The sequence below is a fragment of the Aquarana catesbeiana genome, linkage group LG02 (assembly GCF_042186555.1).
Source record: "Aquarana catesbeiana isolate 2022-GZ linkage group LG02, ASM4218655v1, whole genome shotgun sequence".
Classification (NCBI taxonomy): Eukaryota; Metazoa; Chordata; class Amphibia; order Anura; family Ranidae; genus Aquarana; species Aquarana catesbeiana.
In genome coordinates, this window is record NC_133325.1 from 514,544,181 (window position 1) to 514,561,161 (window position 16,981).

At 44.7% G+C, this 16,981-nt stretch overlaps 1 protein-coding gene across 3 annotated transcripts in view; it reads right to left on the bottom strand.

Annotated features, from left to right (window-relative positions):
* The window catches only part of LOC141128477 (C4b-binding protein alpha chain-like), a 365,002-nt gene that overhangs the window by 195,301 nt on the left and 152,720 nt on the right, over positions 1 to 16,981 (bottom strand). For all 3 annotated transcript variants that reach the window (XR_012241699.1, XM_073615784.1, XM_073615783.1), the window contains exons 3-4: positions 5,030 to 5,221; positions 1,396 to 1,492 (exon numbers count right to left, since the gene is read on the bottom strand). Coding sequence is in view for 2 of the 3 variants with exons in the window: in XM_073615784.1 (XP_073471885.1) it covers positions 1,396 to 1,492; positions 5,030 to 5,221 (289 nt within the window). In the remaining variant the exon portion in view is untranslated. The remainder of the gene's footprint in view (positions 1 to 1,395; positions 1,493 to 5,029; positions 5,222 to 16,981) is intronic.

Here is a 16,981-nt window from a genome sequence, read left to right on the forward strand (position 1 = left end):
AGACTGCAGTCCACAAAAGGTCACCATCAAATTTAACTGAACTTGAGCAGTTCTGCAAAGAAGAGTAGACAAATATTGTCTATCATTATAATATTACTATTATAATAATAGTCTGAATACTTTCCGTCCCCACTGTAACTAGGCTGAAGTCACAAAAGGTGAAAACAGAAGAAGAAGAAGGATTCTCAGTTTCAGTTATTGTCAGCCAAGTCCAATAAACCTGGCTCTTTATACTTGTGTACAGTTTTGCAAATGTATCTTTATATTTTTTCTACACAACAGTTATGCCCCATACACACGATCGGATTTTCCGATGGAAAATGTGTTAGGACCTTGTTGTCGGAAATTCCGACCGTGTGTGGGCTCCATCACACATTTTCCATAGGAATTTCTGACACACAAAGTTTGAGAGCAGGCTATAAAATTTTCCGACAACAAAATCCGATCGGTTAAATTCCGATCGAGTGTACACAAATCCGACGCACAAAGTGCCACGCATGCTCAGAATAAATTAAGAGACGAAAGTTATTGGCTACTGCCCCGTCTATAGTCCCGACGTACGTGTTTTACGTCACCGCGTTCAGAACGATCAGATTTTCCAACAACTGTGTGTGACCGTGTGTATGCAAGACAAGTTTGAGCCAACATTCGTCAGAAAAAATCCATGGATTTTGTTGTCGAAACGTCCGACCGTGTGTACAGGGCATTACAGTTCATGAAATCACTTAAAGCATAGCCCTACATCGAAAAAATGTAATATATATTAGCTTTCTGGTCATTAACTGTAGTAGCTGCATTCATTTTCTTATTTCAGGCTTTTAAAGTATTTCTAAAGTCAAAAGGTTTTTTACCTTAATGCATGGTAAAAAAAAAAAAAAAAACCACACTACTTGCTGTTCCTCACCCCCCACCCCAAGTACTTAACAGAGTCCTCTCTTAATACACTGCTGTGCCCATCTGCAGTAGCACTGGTCTCTTCCTGCTCTCACAGGACAGACAGAGCAGCAGGAGCTATTGGCTCCTACTGCTGTCATTAAGGAGGGAGCAGGGGACATGGCCAAGCCAAACTGTGGGTGTCTATGGATGCACACCACCCAGCTTGCAAACATACCCATACGGGTGCCCCCACACACACACACACACACACACACACACACACACACACACACACACACCACATGGTTCGCTATAGGGGAACTCAGGGAAAAAAAAAAAAAAAAAAGGAGGAGGACCCAACAGCACCAGCGGGAGCATGATTGTTATTTGACAGAGATAATTCATGGTTGAATGTAACAATTGTAGCAAAAAAAAAAAACAAAAAACAAACACCACACACACATGCATCATAGCTTAGTGAGAGTCGCGTATAAAAAAAAAAAAAAAAAAAACACTCACCCAATATGACATGTATAATTTACTCTAGATCCAAAGAGTGTATCGTCAATGTGAACATCTCCATTTGCTATCTCTCCAGGGTCCCCACAACTTCTCTCTGCATATAGATTATATAAAAAAAAAAATTTAAAAAAACAAGGATATTAAATCTGTTAGCAAGACAAATAATACATGTATAAAAAAACTTTAGCATGGAGAATGAGCCATATTAGAAGGAACATATCAAAATTTTGTAACATAGGTTCAAAAGACAAAACTTCAACATAAATATTTAACAAATGTTGTAGGGAGAAAGGCATTAAAGTAGATCGGTAAATAGACACCATTACATATTAGGTGGCTTTTAATACCGGTCAAAGAATTTATATTCTGTCTATTCAGTCCCAAGATTCACACAAACTCTTCCACACAACACAACTCTGTCTGGCAGGATAGTAGACCTGATTTTTCTCTGCTGCAGTTAAGTAACACTCAGAGGACTGGTCCTTCCCCACACCGGTTACTCAACAGTGAAATGATTGTTCCTTATTAGCACATGAGCACTGAAGTACAGCTGACTTGCTCCTTGTGCTGCCTCTCCCTTTCCTAGTCTGAGCTCCGCTATACAGGGATTGAAAGAGGCGGAGTCAAATTCAGGTACCTTCTCTGTTTGTATATAAAAAATACAATTCATGATGTTTGAATTTATACAACGCTGTATAAGATAGTGTTTTAATATATGTCTGGAGTTAAAATAGAAAGAGGCAAAACTTTTTCTCCATTTAGGATAGAGCAAGGAAGGGTTATAACCCCTGTCAGATTTTTGTTTTTGCCATCTGTGTCTTATTGCGGAGCTTCCTTTCCCAAAGCCAAACAAAGTTGCAAAGATTTCCTTTTCAATTAAGGGAATTCCTTTGGAACCCCCCAGGTCACCAGAACTAGTGTCCTCATTGGAAGATTCCCCCTCTATTACTTTTCTGGGGACAACCCAAAATCAGTCATTTTCTTAATTTCACTTATAATGATAATGGTAAACAGGACAAACAGAGAAGGTGGGTCTCCTTAATGAGAGTACAGACAGCGATAAAAAAAAAAAAAAAAAAAAAAAAAACCACCACCACAGACAGACAGGGTGTTCGAATCCCTCTCCACCATCCAAAAATAAATAAATAAATAAGAAGGGAGGTATTTAAGAAGGGTCAAACTCTGTACTATACAGCACCCAATAAACAGTATGTGTTCACACTGTCTCCTAACACACATTAATATGAACAAGTCCTACTGAACAGATGAGACACAAACAAGAGATCTAATATGGAAAATTTGGATTTGCTTGCTTTTTTAGAGAAGACAGACATTTTCTTTTTAAGACACTTTAAAAAACAGACCACTAGAGTGTTGGGTTTCACAAAAAACAAACAAAAAAACAAACAAAAAAAAAAAAAAACAAAAAAAAAGGGGATAAAAATATCTAGATTATTAAGTAAAGATTAAAGTGGACGTAAACCTCAAATATGAAAAAATGAACAAAGCACGTCTCACTACAGTGTGTGCTAGCCTGAACACAAAGTACTAAGTGTGGCTCCTCTCTGGTCTCTCCCCTCTCTGCTATCTGCATAAGTCACGTCTGACAGTTCCCCCCCCCCCCCCCCCCACACAACAGCCAAGAGGGAGAAAGCCTGCCCCCTCCAGCACACAGCTGTTAACTCATGGCCCAAGCCAGTGATGGCGAACCTTGGCACCCCAGATGTTTTGGAACTACATTTCCCATGATGCTCATGCACACTGCAGTGTAGTGGAGCATCACGGGAAATGTGGTTTGAAAACATCTCTGGGTGCCAAGGTTCGCCATCACTGGCCTAAGCTCTGTATTTTTTTTATGCACCTGTAAGCCTGTGTAGAGGGGGGGGGGTGTCCCTTCCCTGCAATCAGCTATCAGATATCAGGGAACTTTTTGCTCTAGTTATGCAAATGTGTGTGACTTCAAATCCCAGCCCACTGCTGCTAGAGCGGAGATAAAAAAAAAAAAAAAAAAAATAATATATCTTCTGATCTGTTTTTAGAACACTTTACAAAAGAAATGCAGCCTAACCGCTAAAAAACAGCCCCACACCATAATCCCCCCTCCACCAAATGATTTGGACCAGTGCACACAGTAAGGTCCATAAAGACATGGATGAACAAGTTTGGGGTAGAGGAACTTGACTGGCCTGCACAGAGTCCTGGCCTTAACCCAATAGAACACCCTTGGAATGAATTAGAGCAAAGACTGCGAGCCAGGCCTTCTCATCCAACATCAGTGCCTGACCTCACAAATGTTCTTCTAGAAGAATGGTCAAACATTCCCATAGACACACTCATAAACCTTGTGGACAGCCTTCCCAGAAGAGTTGAAGCTGTTATAGCTGCAAACAAAATTAAGGGTCCCCAGAGAGCCCCTTCCTTACATCAGGGTCCACAGAGCACCTTCCTTACATCAGGATCCCCATTGCTCAGGAGTGCGCTACATAAAGAATGCAGGGCTCACCGGTGCCCAGCAATGCAGCCCCCACTGTAGTGCCCTTTGTCCCCTGCATCCCTCCCCACTGTAGTGTCCTCTGTCCCCCCCCCCCCCCCACTGTAGTGTCCTCTGTCCCCTGCATCCCCCCCCCCCCATGTAGTGTCCTCTGTCCCCTGCATCCCCCCCCCCCCCCATTTAGTGTCCTCTGTCCCCTGCACCCCCCACTGTAGTGTCCTCTGCACCCTGCACCCCCCACAAACACACGCTGTGTAGGTAGAACTCTCCTACCTTACACAGGTGTAGAGCAACAGAGATCGACATCACAGGGCTGGATGAGGGCAGGAACTACTGAAGATAAACTTTTCAAATTAACGGGTTGGTGATTGGTTGCTAGGATCGCCCAGCAACCAATCACTTGCTGTTTAATGTAAAAAAGGTAATTCCAGCAGTTCCCACACCCATTCAGCCCTGTGATACTGTCCACTTGCCGCTGTCCAATGAAGAGGACAGTGGCAAAAATGTCTGCGGGCCGGGTGCCCGCATTAATCGGTGGGAGGCCACCAACCCCTGCCTAGAGACTCAGGGCTATGGGCCCCAGATTCAGGGCTATAGCCCCAGTAGCCACCCCCCCAGCAACGCCACGGCATACAGTACAGTAGCAAATTCTGCAATCAACATCCCTGGTTTCCCCCGTCTCACGAGCACCAAACCAAAAGAATCCATAATAAAATTTTGAGATCAGCAATAAACAAAAAACATATACAGTATGTAAATATGAATTGAATCTGGGGTATGAAGATCACAAGCTATTACATACAAGGGTAAACTCCTATCCGGCTGTGGGAAGGCATAAGGGGAAATAAAAAAAAGTAATTGTCAACTCCTCATGTCACATATGCGTTTTTGCATTTGGTTATTTTTGGGTTACTTTTTGTTTAAAAATAGAATTCATTCCCCTGTTGTCCAGTAAAAAAAAAAAAAAAAAAAAAAAAAAAAAAGGGGGTATACAGATTTTATAGTTGGAATATCTCATACAGTATCTGTTTGGATATTTCAGACACAACGCCATCAAGTGTAACACTAATATTAAAAGAAATAAAGACATAAAAAAGATACTGTAGGTAAAGAAACATCAAAATAGTACAAAGTACTTACTCCGGCAGAATGTTTCAGGAGTTGACCATGTTGAGTTACTCAAGCAGTATATAACATTTCTGCTTCCAGGAACACGGATGTATCCAGCTATGCAGGTATAAGTTACATTAGCACCAACAGGAAAATTGTCTTGGCCAATAAACTGATCTCCCACGATGGCAAAGTCCAACCTCAAAGGCGCTCCACAGTTCCCTATAGAAAAACAGCACAAGATTTAATTGCTAAACAAAATAACCAGTTCCTATATTATATAAACAACATAGTCTCAAGGAGTAACCAATTTCTTGCAGTGACAAATTAAAAATAAATTTAGAATGTGTACTTTAAAATTATATCCAACAGGCATTCATAGGGCAGAGCAGAACAGAGATTACTAGACAATTCTAAAAATATATGCAAACACCCACCACTAATAAGTAGTATGTTTTTTGTTTTTATTATTATTTCTGTACCATTATTATCCTTAGAGCTCTATTTTTAAAGTGTACCTACACCTAAAACTTTTTTTTTTCTCCCCCATAAGGTTTTACTGCATTTGGAGGCTCTGTTGGAGAGATTCTGTCATCTCCTGTTGGGTAACTAGGTTGTGGTCAGGTCAGGAAGTATGGGGAAAGCCCTCCAACAACACAGACAGAAGTAAAAATGCTTCTTGAAGTTAGGTAGGGGAATGCTAGAACCTCGGTCTGCTTTTTATTGTGGTCTGTATGCCTACTGCAGATTTTTCCTCCCTACCTGTCTGGTAAAAATATTGTCAGATCAATAGGTTATTTATTTTTTTAACTACTTGATCCCCAGGCCAATTTTGACATTTGTAATACACGTAAAGCTGCATTTTTTTGCTAGAAAATGTAGAACCCCCAAAAATTATATATATTTTTAAGCAGAGGCCCTAGAGAAAAAAAATGGTGGATGTTGTAATTTTCAAGCCACACGGTATTTGTGCAGCGGTTTTTAAAACAAAATTTTTTGGGGCAAAAATAAGCTTTAATGAATTTGACCGCACACAAACAAAATAATATCCAAATTTTTCGGTAAACATATAAGATGATCTTATGCCAAATAAACAGACACCAAACAGGTCACACTTTAAAATTGTGTACGTCAATGGAACAGGGCCAAACTACGGTACTTAAAAAAATCTCCATAGGCAATGCTTTTAAAGCCTTTACAGGTTATCAAAGAGAGTTGAGCAGGTCACCTGGTGCTAGAATTATTGCAACGTTTGCGGCGATACCTGGCGTGTGGGGCGAACACTGTTTATATATGCATGCGGGACCTACGTATGCATTCGCCTTTGTGCGTGAGCACTGGTGGGGCTGGGGCACTTTAAATAGTTTTTTTTTGACAAATCTATTTAAAACACCGCTCTCCGGAGGCAGTCGCAATCAACACCAACAAAATGGATCGCAAACTCTTCCCTCACAAAGTTTAAAGTTTTAAAATATCCACTGCTACCTTACAAAAGCCATGAATATATTACACCACACTGGCCAAAAAATAGGATTTTTTATAACAGCTTACCTGTAAAATCCTTTTCTTTCGATGGACATCACAGGACACAGAGCCACAGTAATTACTGATGGGTTATATAGGGTATCACTAGGTAGTGGACACTGGTCACACCCTAATCAGGAAGTTCAACCCCCTATATAATCCCTGCCCTTCCAGGGATACCTCAGTTTTGTAGCAAAGCAATATAAGTGTATTAGAAGAGGGGCGGGACCTCCGTGTCCCCTGATGTCCATCGAAAGAAAATAATTTTACAGGTAAGCGGTTATAAAAAATCCTATTTTCTTTCTCGGACATCACGGGACACAGAGGCACAGTAATTACTGATGGGATGTCCCAAAGCAATGCCAACTGAGGGGGGGGAAATCACAACCCAGTAGGGTGCTATCAGACCTGAGGACCCTGTACCGCTGTCTGAAGCACACTACGCCCAAAGGCGATATCCTCATGCCTTCTCACATCCACCTGATAGAATCTGGTGAATGTATGAACTGAAGACCAGGTTGCGGCCTTGCAGATCTAAACCATAGAGGCCTGGTGATGCACTGCTCAAGAAGCACAAATAGCCCTTGTGGAATGTGCCTTGATCTGAAAACGGAGGAACCTTCCGTTTCAAACCGTAAGCTTGAATAATCAATTGTCGAATCCATTTAGAAATTGTCGCTTTTGACGCTGCCTGTCCTCTATTGGGACCCTCTGGCAGCACGAACAAGACATCCGTCTTGCGAATCTGAGCAGTTGCTTCCAGATAGGTCTTGACTGCTCTTACTACATCCAAAGAATGTAGCGATCTTTCTTCCGAGGAACAGGGATCTGGAAAAAAGGAAGGCAGAACAATGTCTTGGTTTAGATGAAAATCTGAAACCACCTTCGGTAAAAAAAAAAAAAAAATAGGATGAGGGCGCAGTACCACTCTATCCTTGTGTATAATCAAGTAAGGCTCTTTACAGGAAAGAGCTGCTATTTCTGATACTCTTCTAGCAGAAGAGATGGCTACCAGTAAAATTAGTTTCCTCGTCAGCAAGACCAAAGGAATCTGACGTATTGGTTCAAAAGGCTGTTTCTGTAACACCGACAGAACCAAGTTCAAGTCCCAGGGGTTTAGGGGCGCCTTAACCGGAGGATTAAGACGCATCACCCCCTGCATAATGTTTCAGACCAAAGAATGCGAAGCAAGCGGCCGTTGAAACAATATTGGTAAGGCCGAGACCTGGCCCTTGATGGTACTCAAGGCCAGCTTCATCTCTAATCCTAACTGTAGAAAATCAAGAATTCTACCTATGACATATTTCCTGGGATGCCAACCCCTGGATTCACACCAGGATACATAAGCTTTCCAGACTCTATGATAAATCATTCTGGAAGCTCGCTTCCTTGCATTGATCAAGGTAGATATGACAGGACCTGAAAGCCCACGACTTTTCAGAACGTGGGTCTCAATAGCCAACCCGTCAAATCTAGCGTTTGTAAGGCAGGATGGAACACTGGACCTTGAGATAACAGGTCTGGGCGTACCGGTAGGGTCCACGGGGAACCCACCGTCATCCTTGCTATTTCTGCCTACCAAGTCCTTCTGGGCCAAACGGGGGCCACCAGAAGTACCGACTTCCTTTCCTGCCTGGTCCTGCGAAGGAGCTGTGGCAGTAACAGAATAGGAGGGAATGCATAAATCAGTGAGAACCGATGCCACGGAATCACCAACGCATCCGTCCCGCCTGCAAGAGGATCCCAGGCAACCGGTAGAAAGGATTTCCCCTTCTGCAGGTTTTTGGGCATGAGCCAATTGAGGCTCTGACGCACCGCATGCGACAGGTGCATAGGAAAGTCTAATGCCTGAACCTTCTTGTTCCAGGCCGACAGAATACTGTGTTACAGTAGTCCTGACTGGAACTGAGCATAGGGAACTGCTTTGAATGAAGACACCATCTTCCCCAGCAGCCTCATACAAAGGCGGACGGAAGGACCCTTCTTGGTCCTGACTGTCAGAATCAGCTCCCTTAGAGCAGTGATCTTTGCCTGCAGACACTTCTGCTGAGCAGGAAAAATGGGCACAGGTAGGCCTGCATCTCTGATGTCTATTGATGTCAAAAATTCTCCTCCCTACAGGGTGGAGACTACTGTCTGAATTGATTCCAAACGGAAGGACTGTATCCTTAGGAATCGATACAGATCTCTTAACCTCCCTGGTGGTATGATTCTTTCGGATTTTAGGTGCTGAAAGCGGTAAAATTATTTTGCATGGAAATTTGGCGTTTTATATTGTAGGTCTGTAATTCTTAACAATAACACACTTAAATCTGTCCAAACAAGAGTCTAGTAGATATCCCGGGTATGATAAAGTTTGAAACACAAAAACATAAATTATAATATAATAAATAAAAATAATAAAAAAAAAAAAAAATAAAAAAATAAAATTTCCCCACGATTCACTATCGCTCAATTCTGCAAGTGTTCTAATTTACTATCGCTGTTTTTTAGCTGGTCTAAAGCCACTTTTGACGTAAAGGGACACTTTTTGGTTGCTATGGACAATCTCCAGGCAGAAAGAACAAAATTTTATATATATATATATATATATATATATATATATATATATATATATATATATATATATATATATATATATATATATATATAAGCACTGGGGACAAAAGGGATGTGAAATCATTTCGTACTGTAATCTGTAAGATTACAGTACGTGTTATGATTTTTACAATTTTTTGAATTTGCCGCCAGGCTCCGCCCCCGTGCGTCGCGACGCTCGCAGGGAACGGAGCCTGGCAAGGAGAGGCTTCGGAGGAGGACAGAGCCCGCAGACACAGCGGGGGACATCGCAGGATCCCGGGGACAAGGTAAGTAAAGCCACACCAGGATCCTGCGATGTAATCCCGAGTGTGGTTCGGGGTTACTGCTAATGGGACTGAAATTTTAACCCCGAGCCACACTCGGGAAAACCGCCAGGGAGGCTACATCTAAAATGGGTCTGACATCCCCTTTTGGTTTTTGGACCATAAAAAGGTTGGAATAGAAGCCCAATCTTTGATCCTTTGTGGGAACCACCATAATGACCTCTTGCGACAAAAGTCGCTCTATCGGTTGAAGGAGCGACTGCTTCTTCTCTGGGAACACCTGATCTGAGGAAACGAGGAGAGGGAAATTCTTGGAACTCCAGTCTGTACCCTAAGGTTACCGTGGAGATTACCCATCTGTCCTGGAAGTCCTCCTGCCAGAGCCTTGAGAGCTGCAGCAGTCTTCCCCCCACTCGAGCGAGCGGGGGCACCCCTTCATGAAGAGGCCTTAGTGTCTTGGGTGGAAGACTTCTTCCCCCAGGACTTCTTCTGTCCCTGGGGTTGACTTTTGTTTCTTGCCCCAGACGGAGGAGGCCATTGTGACTGCCTGGAGGCTGATGGCCCTGGTGCTGGGGAAAGAGTCCATTTAAAAGAGGGACGCTTACTCTTCTTCTTAACAGGTAAGAGAGTGCTTTTCCCACAAGAGATTCTCTTGATATAGTTATCCAAGTCTTCTCCAAACAACCTTTCACCACGAAAGGGAAACCCAGCCAGGAGCTTCTTACATGGTGCTTTGGCTGACCAATTTTTCAACCATAAGATTCTACGCATATGCACCAACCCAAGTGAAAGGCGAGAGGTTTACACGATAGAATCTCTGATGGCGTCAACAATATAACATAAGGCCGCAGGAAGGTTAGCAAACCCCTAAACCTGCTGTTCAGGTAATACTTTGATGACCTGCTTAACATGGTCTCTTAAGTATTGACAGACTCCAATCACTGCTACTGCAGGTTGGGCCACTGATCCTGCTAAGGAAAAAACATCCTTCAATAAGAATTCCATCTTTTTGTCCACAGGGTCCTTGAGCATCTGAGCGTTGTCTACAGGACAAGTCAGACTACTATTTATAGAGGAAATGGCCGCATCAATGGCCGGCATTCCCCACATCTTAATAAATTTTTCTTCCATAGGATAAAGTGTTGAAAACTTCTTCGGCGGAAGAAATCGCTTATCTGGGTGATCCCACTCAGAATAAAAGGAGCTTTTCAAGTAAATTATGAACAGGAAAAGCATGTGCTGTTTGAGAAGGTTTCAGCGACCCCAAAGAAGATGAAGATTCCTTAATAGACTCAGGTACGGGCAACTTAAATGTGGAGCGGACCAATCCAGTAAGGATCTGCACTAAGACTTTCTCCTCTTGGGAAGTTGCAGAGGGTCCTTCTCCACCTGATTCCTCTGAAGAGGAATCTGTCCCATCCCGATCCTCTGAAAGGGATTCGTCTCCTTTATCCCAGAGCTGAGGGTCTTGGGAAACAGAGGAAGGCCTAGTGCGTTTTCTTCCACTGAGTGAAGAAGTAATCACGGCCATTAATCTTTCCTCTAACCCGGAAAAAACCTCTTGTGTAATGTATACAGGGGCTGAAGAGCCAGAAGCAGGTGTAGCCCCTGACCCCAACGGCTCTCCCTGGCTAGCCGTGCCTGGCCCCTCGGGGGGGGGGGGGGGGGGATGTAGCAGACAGGGGGTCCTCAGAACCTGAACGAGATCCCCCAGTGTCTCTGGTTCTGGGGGTACTTGAACCTCTTCTACCCATAGTGCAAAGCAACAAGGTGTGAGGTATCCAAAAATCAACACTGCCTGCTGAGCGATGTAGTCCGGCAAAGCCTTGCTACCAAATGCCCAGTCTGGTGTTCCCTTAGTAAATGCAGCCTAGGAGAATGCCTGTGTCCCACCTTACATGTGACTGTCAGCTCTGTGTCCCTCCAAGGCTCAGAGCACCTGTAAAGTGTGCTATGAAATAGCCCTGCTTTCTAGCACTATGGGCGTCTGAGCACGCTGACGCCCCCCCCCCCCCCCACCTCGTTTTTGAAAAACGAGCGCTTCCCGCACGAGCCGACCCTTCCTGACAAGCATGGAGGAAGGCTGAGGGAGGGGGGGAGGAAGGAGGAAGCCGGCAGTGATGAGCCCTGTATGCACAGGCGGCTTGGCGGCAGCGGCGGTGACAGTGCGGTCTAAAACCGCCTTACAGCATACCTGAAGCTTGCCTCTAGCCTGGGGGGGGAACATCCCAGATGAAAAAAACCCCCATCCATCTTACCTGGAGCTGGCGGAAGAGCTTGTGCAGCGAACGCTGAGACAGAATCAAGCATGAGAAGGTTTGTGGTCTTGGCAGCCCCCGGTGGTCACTTTAGGCATAGCATGCATTTATCTTAAAGGAGAAAACCCACTAGAATTCAAAAATTCTGTGGAATCTCCTCTTACCTTATCCAGCCGCAGGATTCTGTATACACAGACCCAATCTTCACCTCTCACGTTTGTAAAAACCATGAGACACTGGGGCCCCTTACGAGTAGGGGGATCCTGCAGTTCTGGCCCTGTAAAGCACCCAGCCAGAAAGGAGGTTTAAAGCCATTTTCTGATCTGCGGGGTCCAGCTCTCTAAAAAAAGGAGAAGCGTTACAGGCAAAACCTTGTTTCTTCGGACACGAGGCCCGGGTACCTTCCAATTCGGCCATGAAAGACACTTTGAATGGATCCGGTTTGCCTGGCTTGCCCCAGTATAGGATATAGAATATTCCCTTTGGAGCTTCAGCACAGGACATCTTTGCACGTCCAACACCTAAGACACTGGCGTAAAAACTGAGGTATCCCTGGAAGGGGAGGGACTATATTGGGGGTTGAACTTCCTGATTAGGGTGTGACCAGTGTCCAATACCTAGTGATACCCTATATAACCCATCAGTAATTACTGTGGCTCTGTGTCCCGTGATGTCCGAGAAATAAATTTGCTTTTACTTAGTATGAATTTGTGCTGTGGAACTAAAACATTCACGCAAATAAAATATTGTGTGCAATTAAATAAATATAAAGACCACTTCACCAGTGATAATTTCCAGTGTCCCACTATTATTATCACAATTCATCCATGATAAAACTGTCAAGTGCACACCACTCCCTGACACGGTCTCACTCACCGACTCCCCATGCCTCTAATGGTACTGATAGGTATTAGCGCTTTTAGAATGGAGATCCAACTATTTTCAGTGCATGTGTGCACCCTAAACCTGGCAGTGATGTACCAGTACGTCGCTTTGCCTGCATGGGCTGCCTGTCCTCAGTACATTACAGGAGGACAGTTTGCAAGTGGTTAAAGCGGAGTTCCACCCCACGTTACAACAACGGCTGCAATTATTGCTAACCACATCCCCATTCATTTTTAGATCGTTTTTCTCTTTTTCCTTCATCTTCAACCTTTTTTTGAGGTAAAAGGCTGCACTTTTATCCATTCTGAACGCGGCAAGATACGTTCTTTCCCCTTTTTTCATTGGCTCCTGGGATAGCAGTGTCATCAATCCCAGGAGTCAATGGGCATCCTCCGCTGCTAGCATCGAGTTATTTAACAACCGGAAATGATGCAATGTTAGGCGGAGATATGTGCCATTTTTGATTGGGAAATTCAGTCTTTTAGAATATATTGTGTGTGTTAATATAAATAAGTTGTTGTGCACCTTACATTTACTGCAGTTTTCCTAGGTTGACTTCACTTGACTTCCTTCCGGATTGCTTGATTGACAGGTTGCCACAGAAACGGGGCAGGAACTTCCTCCAACGCTGCCATCGCTATGGCAACCTGCTATACACATAGTGGGCTGTGATTAGTTCCCAATGCAGAATAAGGGGGTGGTGGTTGCGCTGTGATAGAAAAGGGAAGGGGGGGGGGGGGGGGGAATCACGCGAGATCGGGAGGTGCTTGCTGGGTAGCCAGCTCACCTAATCCCTGAAGAGTGTCCCAGCAGGCTTCAGATGCCCACAATCGGGGCATCCCAAACATAGTGAGCCTTGGATCCCCGAACCAAAAAAACCCTTCATTAAAACGAAGTGGGAACTGTCTCGTGGCCACGCCACTAACTGGTATGGGGGTAGTGTGGATTCCAGCTTGGCTCTCGAACAACATAAAAAGCGGGGAAAAAAAAAATGCTTCCAGCATTAAAGGGGTCCAGTTTCAGGATAGTAGACAGTTACACACCCTACAAAAGGGTGTGTAAAGGATAGTATGCCTTCCGCAATGTGGGAGACATGACCACGAGGATTATGAAGGAGGTCCAGTCTGGGAAGGCCGGGTACAGTAGGATGCCACTCCTATAACATCAGGGGCAACCGTATCCTGAGGAGCATATACCACATTTAAAAAGCAAGGTGTGCAAACCCATCACCTGTCTATAGAGGTAAAATGTAGTGGAGTTGTAATTAGGGAGCATTAGGGGTGCTTGTAGGGAGCACTGGCCATCTTCAATCAGTCAGCCTTGTACCTCGGTAAAACTCCATGGCTTCTTTAGGGTTGGTGTACAAGTGAACTTTGCCATCATGGATAACGGAGGAGGAGAGAGGAGAGAGGAGAGAAGAGAGAAGAGAGAAGAGAGAAGAGAGAAGAGAGAAGAGAGAAGAGAGAAGAGAGAAGAGAGAAGAGAGAAGGAGGAAAGAGGGAAGGAGGAGGAGGAAAGAGGGAAGGAGGAGGAGGAAAGAGGGAAGGAGGAGGAGGAAAGAGGGAAGGAGGAGGAGGAAAGAGGGAAGGAGGAGGAAAGAGGGAAGGAGGAGGAAAGAGGGAAGGAGGAGGAAAGAGGGAAGGAGGAGGAAAGAGGGAAGGGACCCAGGATCACTGCAGGATGCCATTCGTGAGCCAGAGCAGGGTCTACACGTCCGCTCGCTCCACCATCAAGCCACGCACCCCACACACATGAACTTTAATGGCATCCCAGTCTTAGTCCGTTGGGTTCAATATTGAGTTGGCCCATCCTTTGAAGCTATAACAGCTTCAAATCTTCTGGGAAGGCTGTCCACAAAGGTTTAGGAGTGTGTCTATGGGAACGTTTGACCATTCTTCCAAGAGCGCATTTGTCAGGTCAGGCACTGATGTGGACGAAAAGGCCTGGCTTGCAGTCTTCACTTTAATTCATCCCAAAGATTTTCTATCGGGTTGATGTCAGGACAGGCCAGTCATGTTCCTCCTCCTCCCCAAACTCACTCATCCATGTCCTTATGGACCTTGCTTTGTGCACAGTCATGTTGGAACAGGAAGGGGTAATCCCCAAACTGTTCCCACAAAGTTGGGAGCATGAAAATTGTCTAAAATGTCTTGGTATGCTGACACCTTAAGAATTCCCTTCATTGGAACAAACGGGCCAAGCCCAACCCCTGAATAATCCCACACCAGAATTCCCCCTCCACCAAATGATTTGAAGGAGTGGCCCAAGACTTTTAGCAATATAGTGTGAAGAGTTGAAGCTGTTACAGCTCCAAAAGGGTGGGACAACTAAATATTGAACCCTACGAACGAAGACTGGGGTGCCATTAAAGTTAAAGGTAGGCGTTCTAATACTTTTGACAATGTAGTGTATGTCCCCAGGTCTTCCCTGTCTGACTTGGCTTGATGTCCATGCCTTGACTGCTACTACTGCCCTGCCGTTCTGCTCTTCTGCTCTTAACAGAGTGCTTCGAGGCTTGAATACCACACTGCTGGTTTGCTCTGCACATCCAATACTCCTTCTCTTTGTTGGTCTTCTATTGCAAGTGTGCAACAACTCTCCTCTATCACTGCACTGCCCATGGGCTGTAGGCAGTTAAGGGTGCCCATATGATAGCTTCTGAGAGCTGAAAAATGTATCATATGGGCACCCTTCACTGCCTACAGCCCATGGGCAGTGCAGTGATAGAGGAGAGTTGTTGCACACTTGCAATAGAAGACCAACAAAAAGAAGGAGTATAGGATGTGCAGAGCAAACCAGCAGTGTGGTATTCAAGCCTCGAAGCACTCTGTTAAGAGCAGAAGAGCAGAACGGCAGGGCAGTAGTAGCAGTCAAGGCATGGACATCAAGCCAAGTCAGACAGGGAAGACCTGGGGACATACACTACATTGTCAAAAGTATTAGAACGCCTACCTTTAACTTTAATGGCACCCCAGTCTTCGTTCGTAGAGTTCAATATTTAGTTGTCCCACCCTTTTGGAGCTGTAACAGCTTCAACTCTTCTGGGAAGGCTGTCCACAAAGTTTAAGAGGTTATCTTTGGGAATGTTTGACCATTCATTCTTCCAGAAGCGCATTTGTGATGTCAGGCACTAATGTGGACATGAAGGCCTGGTTCACAGTCTCCGCTTTACTTCATCCCAAAGGTGTTCTATCAGGTTGAGGTCAGTCAAGTTCCTCCAGCCCCAAACTCGTTCATCCACACTATATTGCTAAAAGTCTTTTCGTCCACATCAGTGCCTGACCTGACAAATGCACTCTTGGAAGAATGGTCAAACGTTCCCATAGACACACTCCTAAACCTTGTGGACAGCCTTCCCAGAAGAGTTGAAGCTGTTATAGCTTCAAAGGATGGGCCAACTCAATATTGAACCCTACGAATGAAGGCTGGGGCGCCATTAAAGTTAAAGGTAGGCGTTCTAATAATTTTGACAATGTAGTGTATGTTCCCAGGTCTTCCCTGTCTGACTTGGCTTGATGTCCATGCCTTGACTGCTACTACTGCCCTGCCATTCTGCTCTTCACCGAGTGCTTCGAGGCTTGAATACCACACCACATCCAATAATCCTTCTCTTTGTTGGTCTTCTATTGCAAGTGTGCAACAACTCTCCTCTATCACTGCACTGCCCATGGGCTGTAGGCAGTGAAGGCAGCCCATATGATAAATTTTTCAGCTCTCAGAACCTATCTCTGGGTTGGCCACCTTTCCACGGGGCAGCGGGATCCTTTTGCATCTATGCAAGAGATAGGAAGTCCTACAGAAGCAGTGACCCTGCGTAATGTGTCAACGTTATTTTTCCTGTCTTGACTAAAAACCACCATGGACTACATCCATTCAATAGAGAATAATTAGGGTATCAATGTATAAATACAGACAAGTTACTTACTCAGACAATTATATCCTCTTGAGCCTCCTGCTTCTTAAAGTGTCTGTAAAGGCTGAATGTTTTTTACCTTCATGCTTGAAGGTAACAAAGCTTCTGTGCCTTGCTCCCCCCACAGCCCCCTAATACTCATCTGAGCCTGATCTCGATCCAGTGATGTGCAAAAGAGCCTTTGCTGTCCCAAGACCCCCTCTCCTCACTGGCTTAAACAGCAGCAAGAGCCATTGGTGGGGCCAAGTCACAGCTCTATGAGTCCTATAGAAGCATAGAGCAGGGCTCGGGAACGTGCACGCACCAGTGCCCTCATAGCGAGTGGCTTGCTACTGGAGGCACTGGTCATGGGGGAGGAGCCAGGAGTGCCGTTGGGAGACCTGAGCAGAAGAGGATCGGGGCTGCTCTGTGCAAAACCATTGCGAACCTTTAATATCACTTTAACTCACTCACTTATTAAAATGAGTGTCGTTGCTCTGGAACCTTAATTTCACTCATCCATCCAACAGATAACATTCACTTATCAAAACCAAGTACT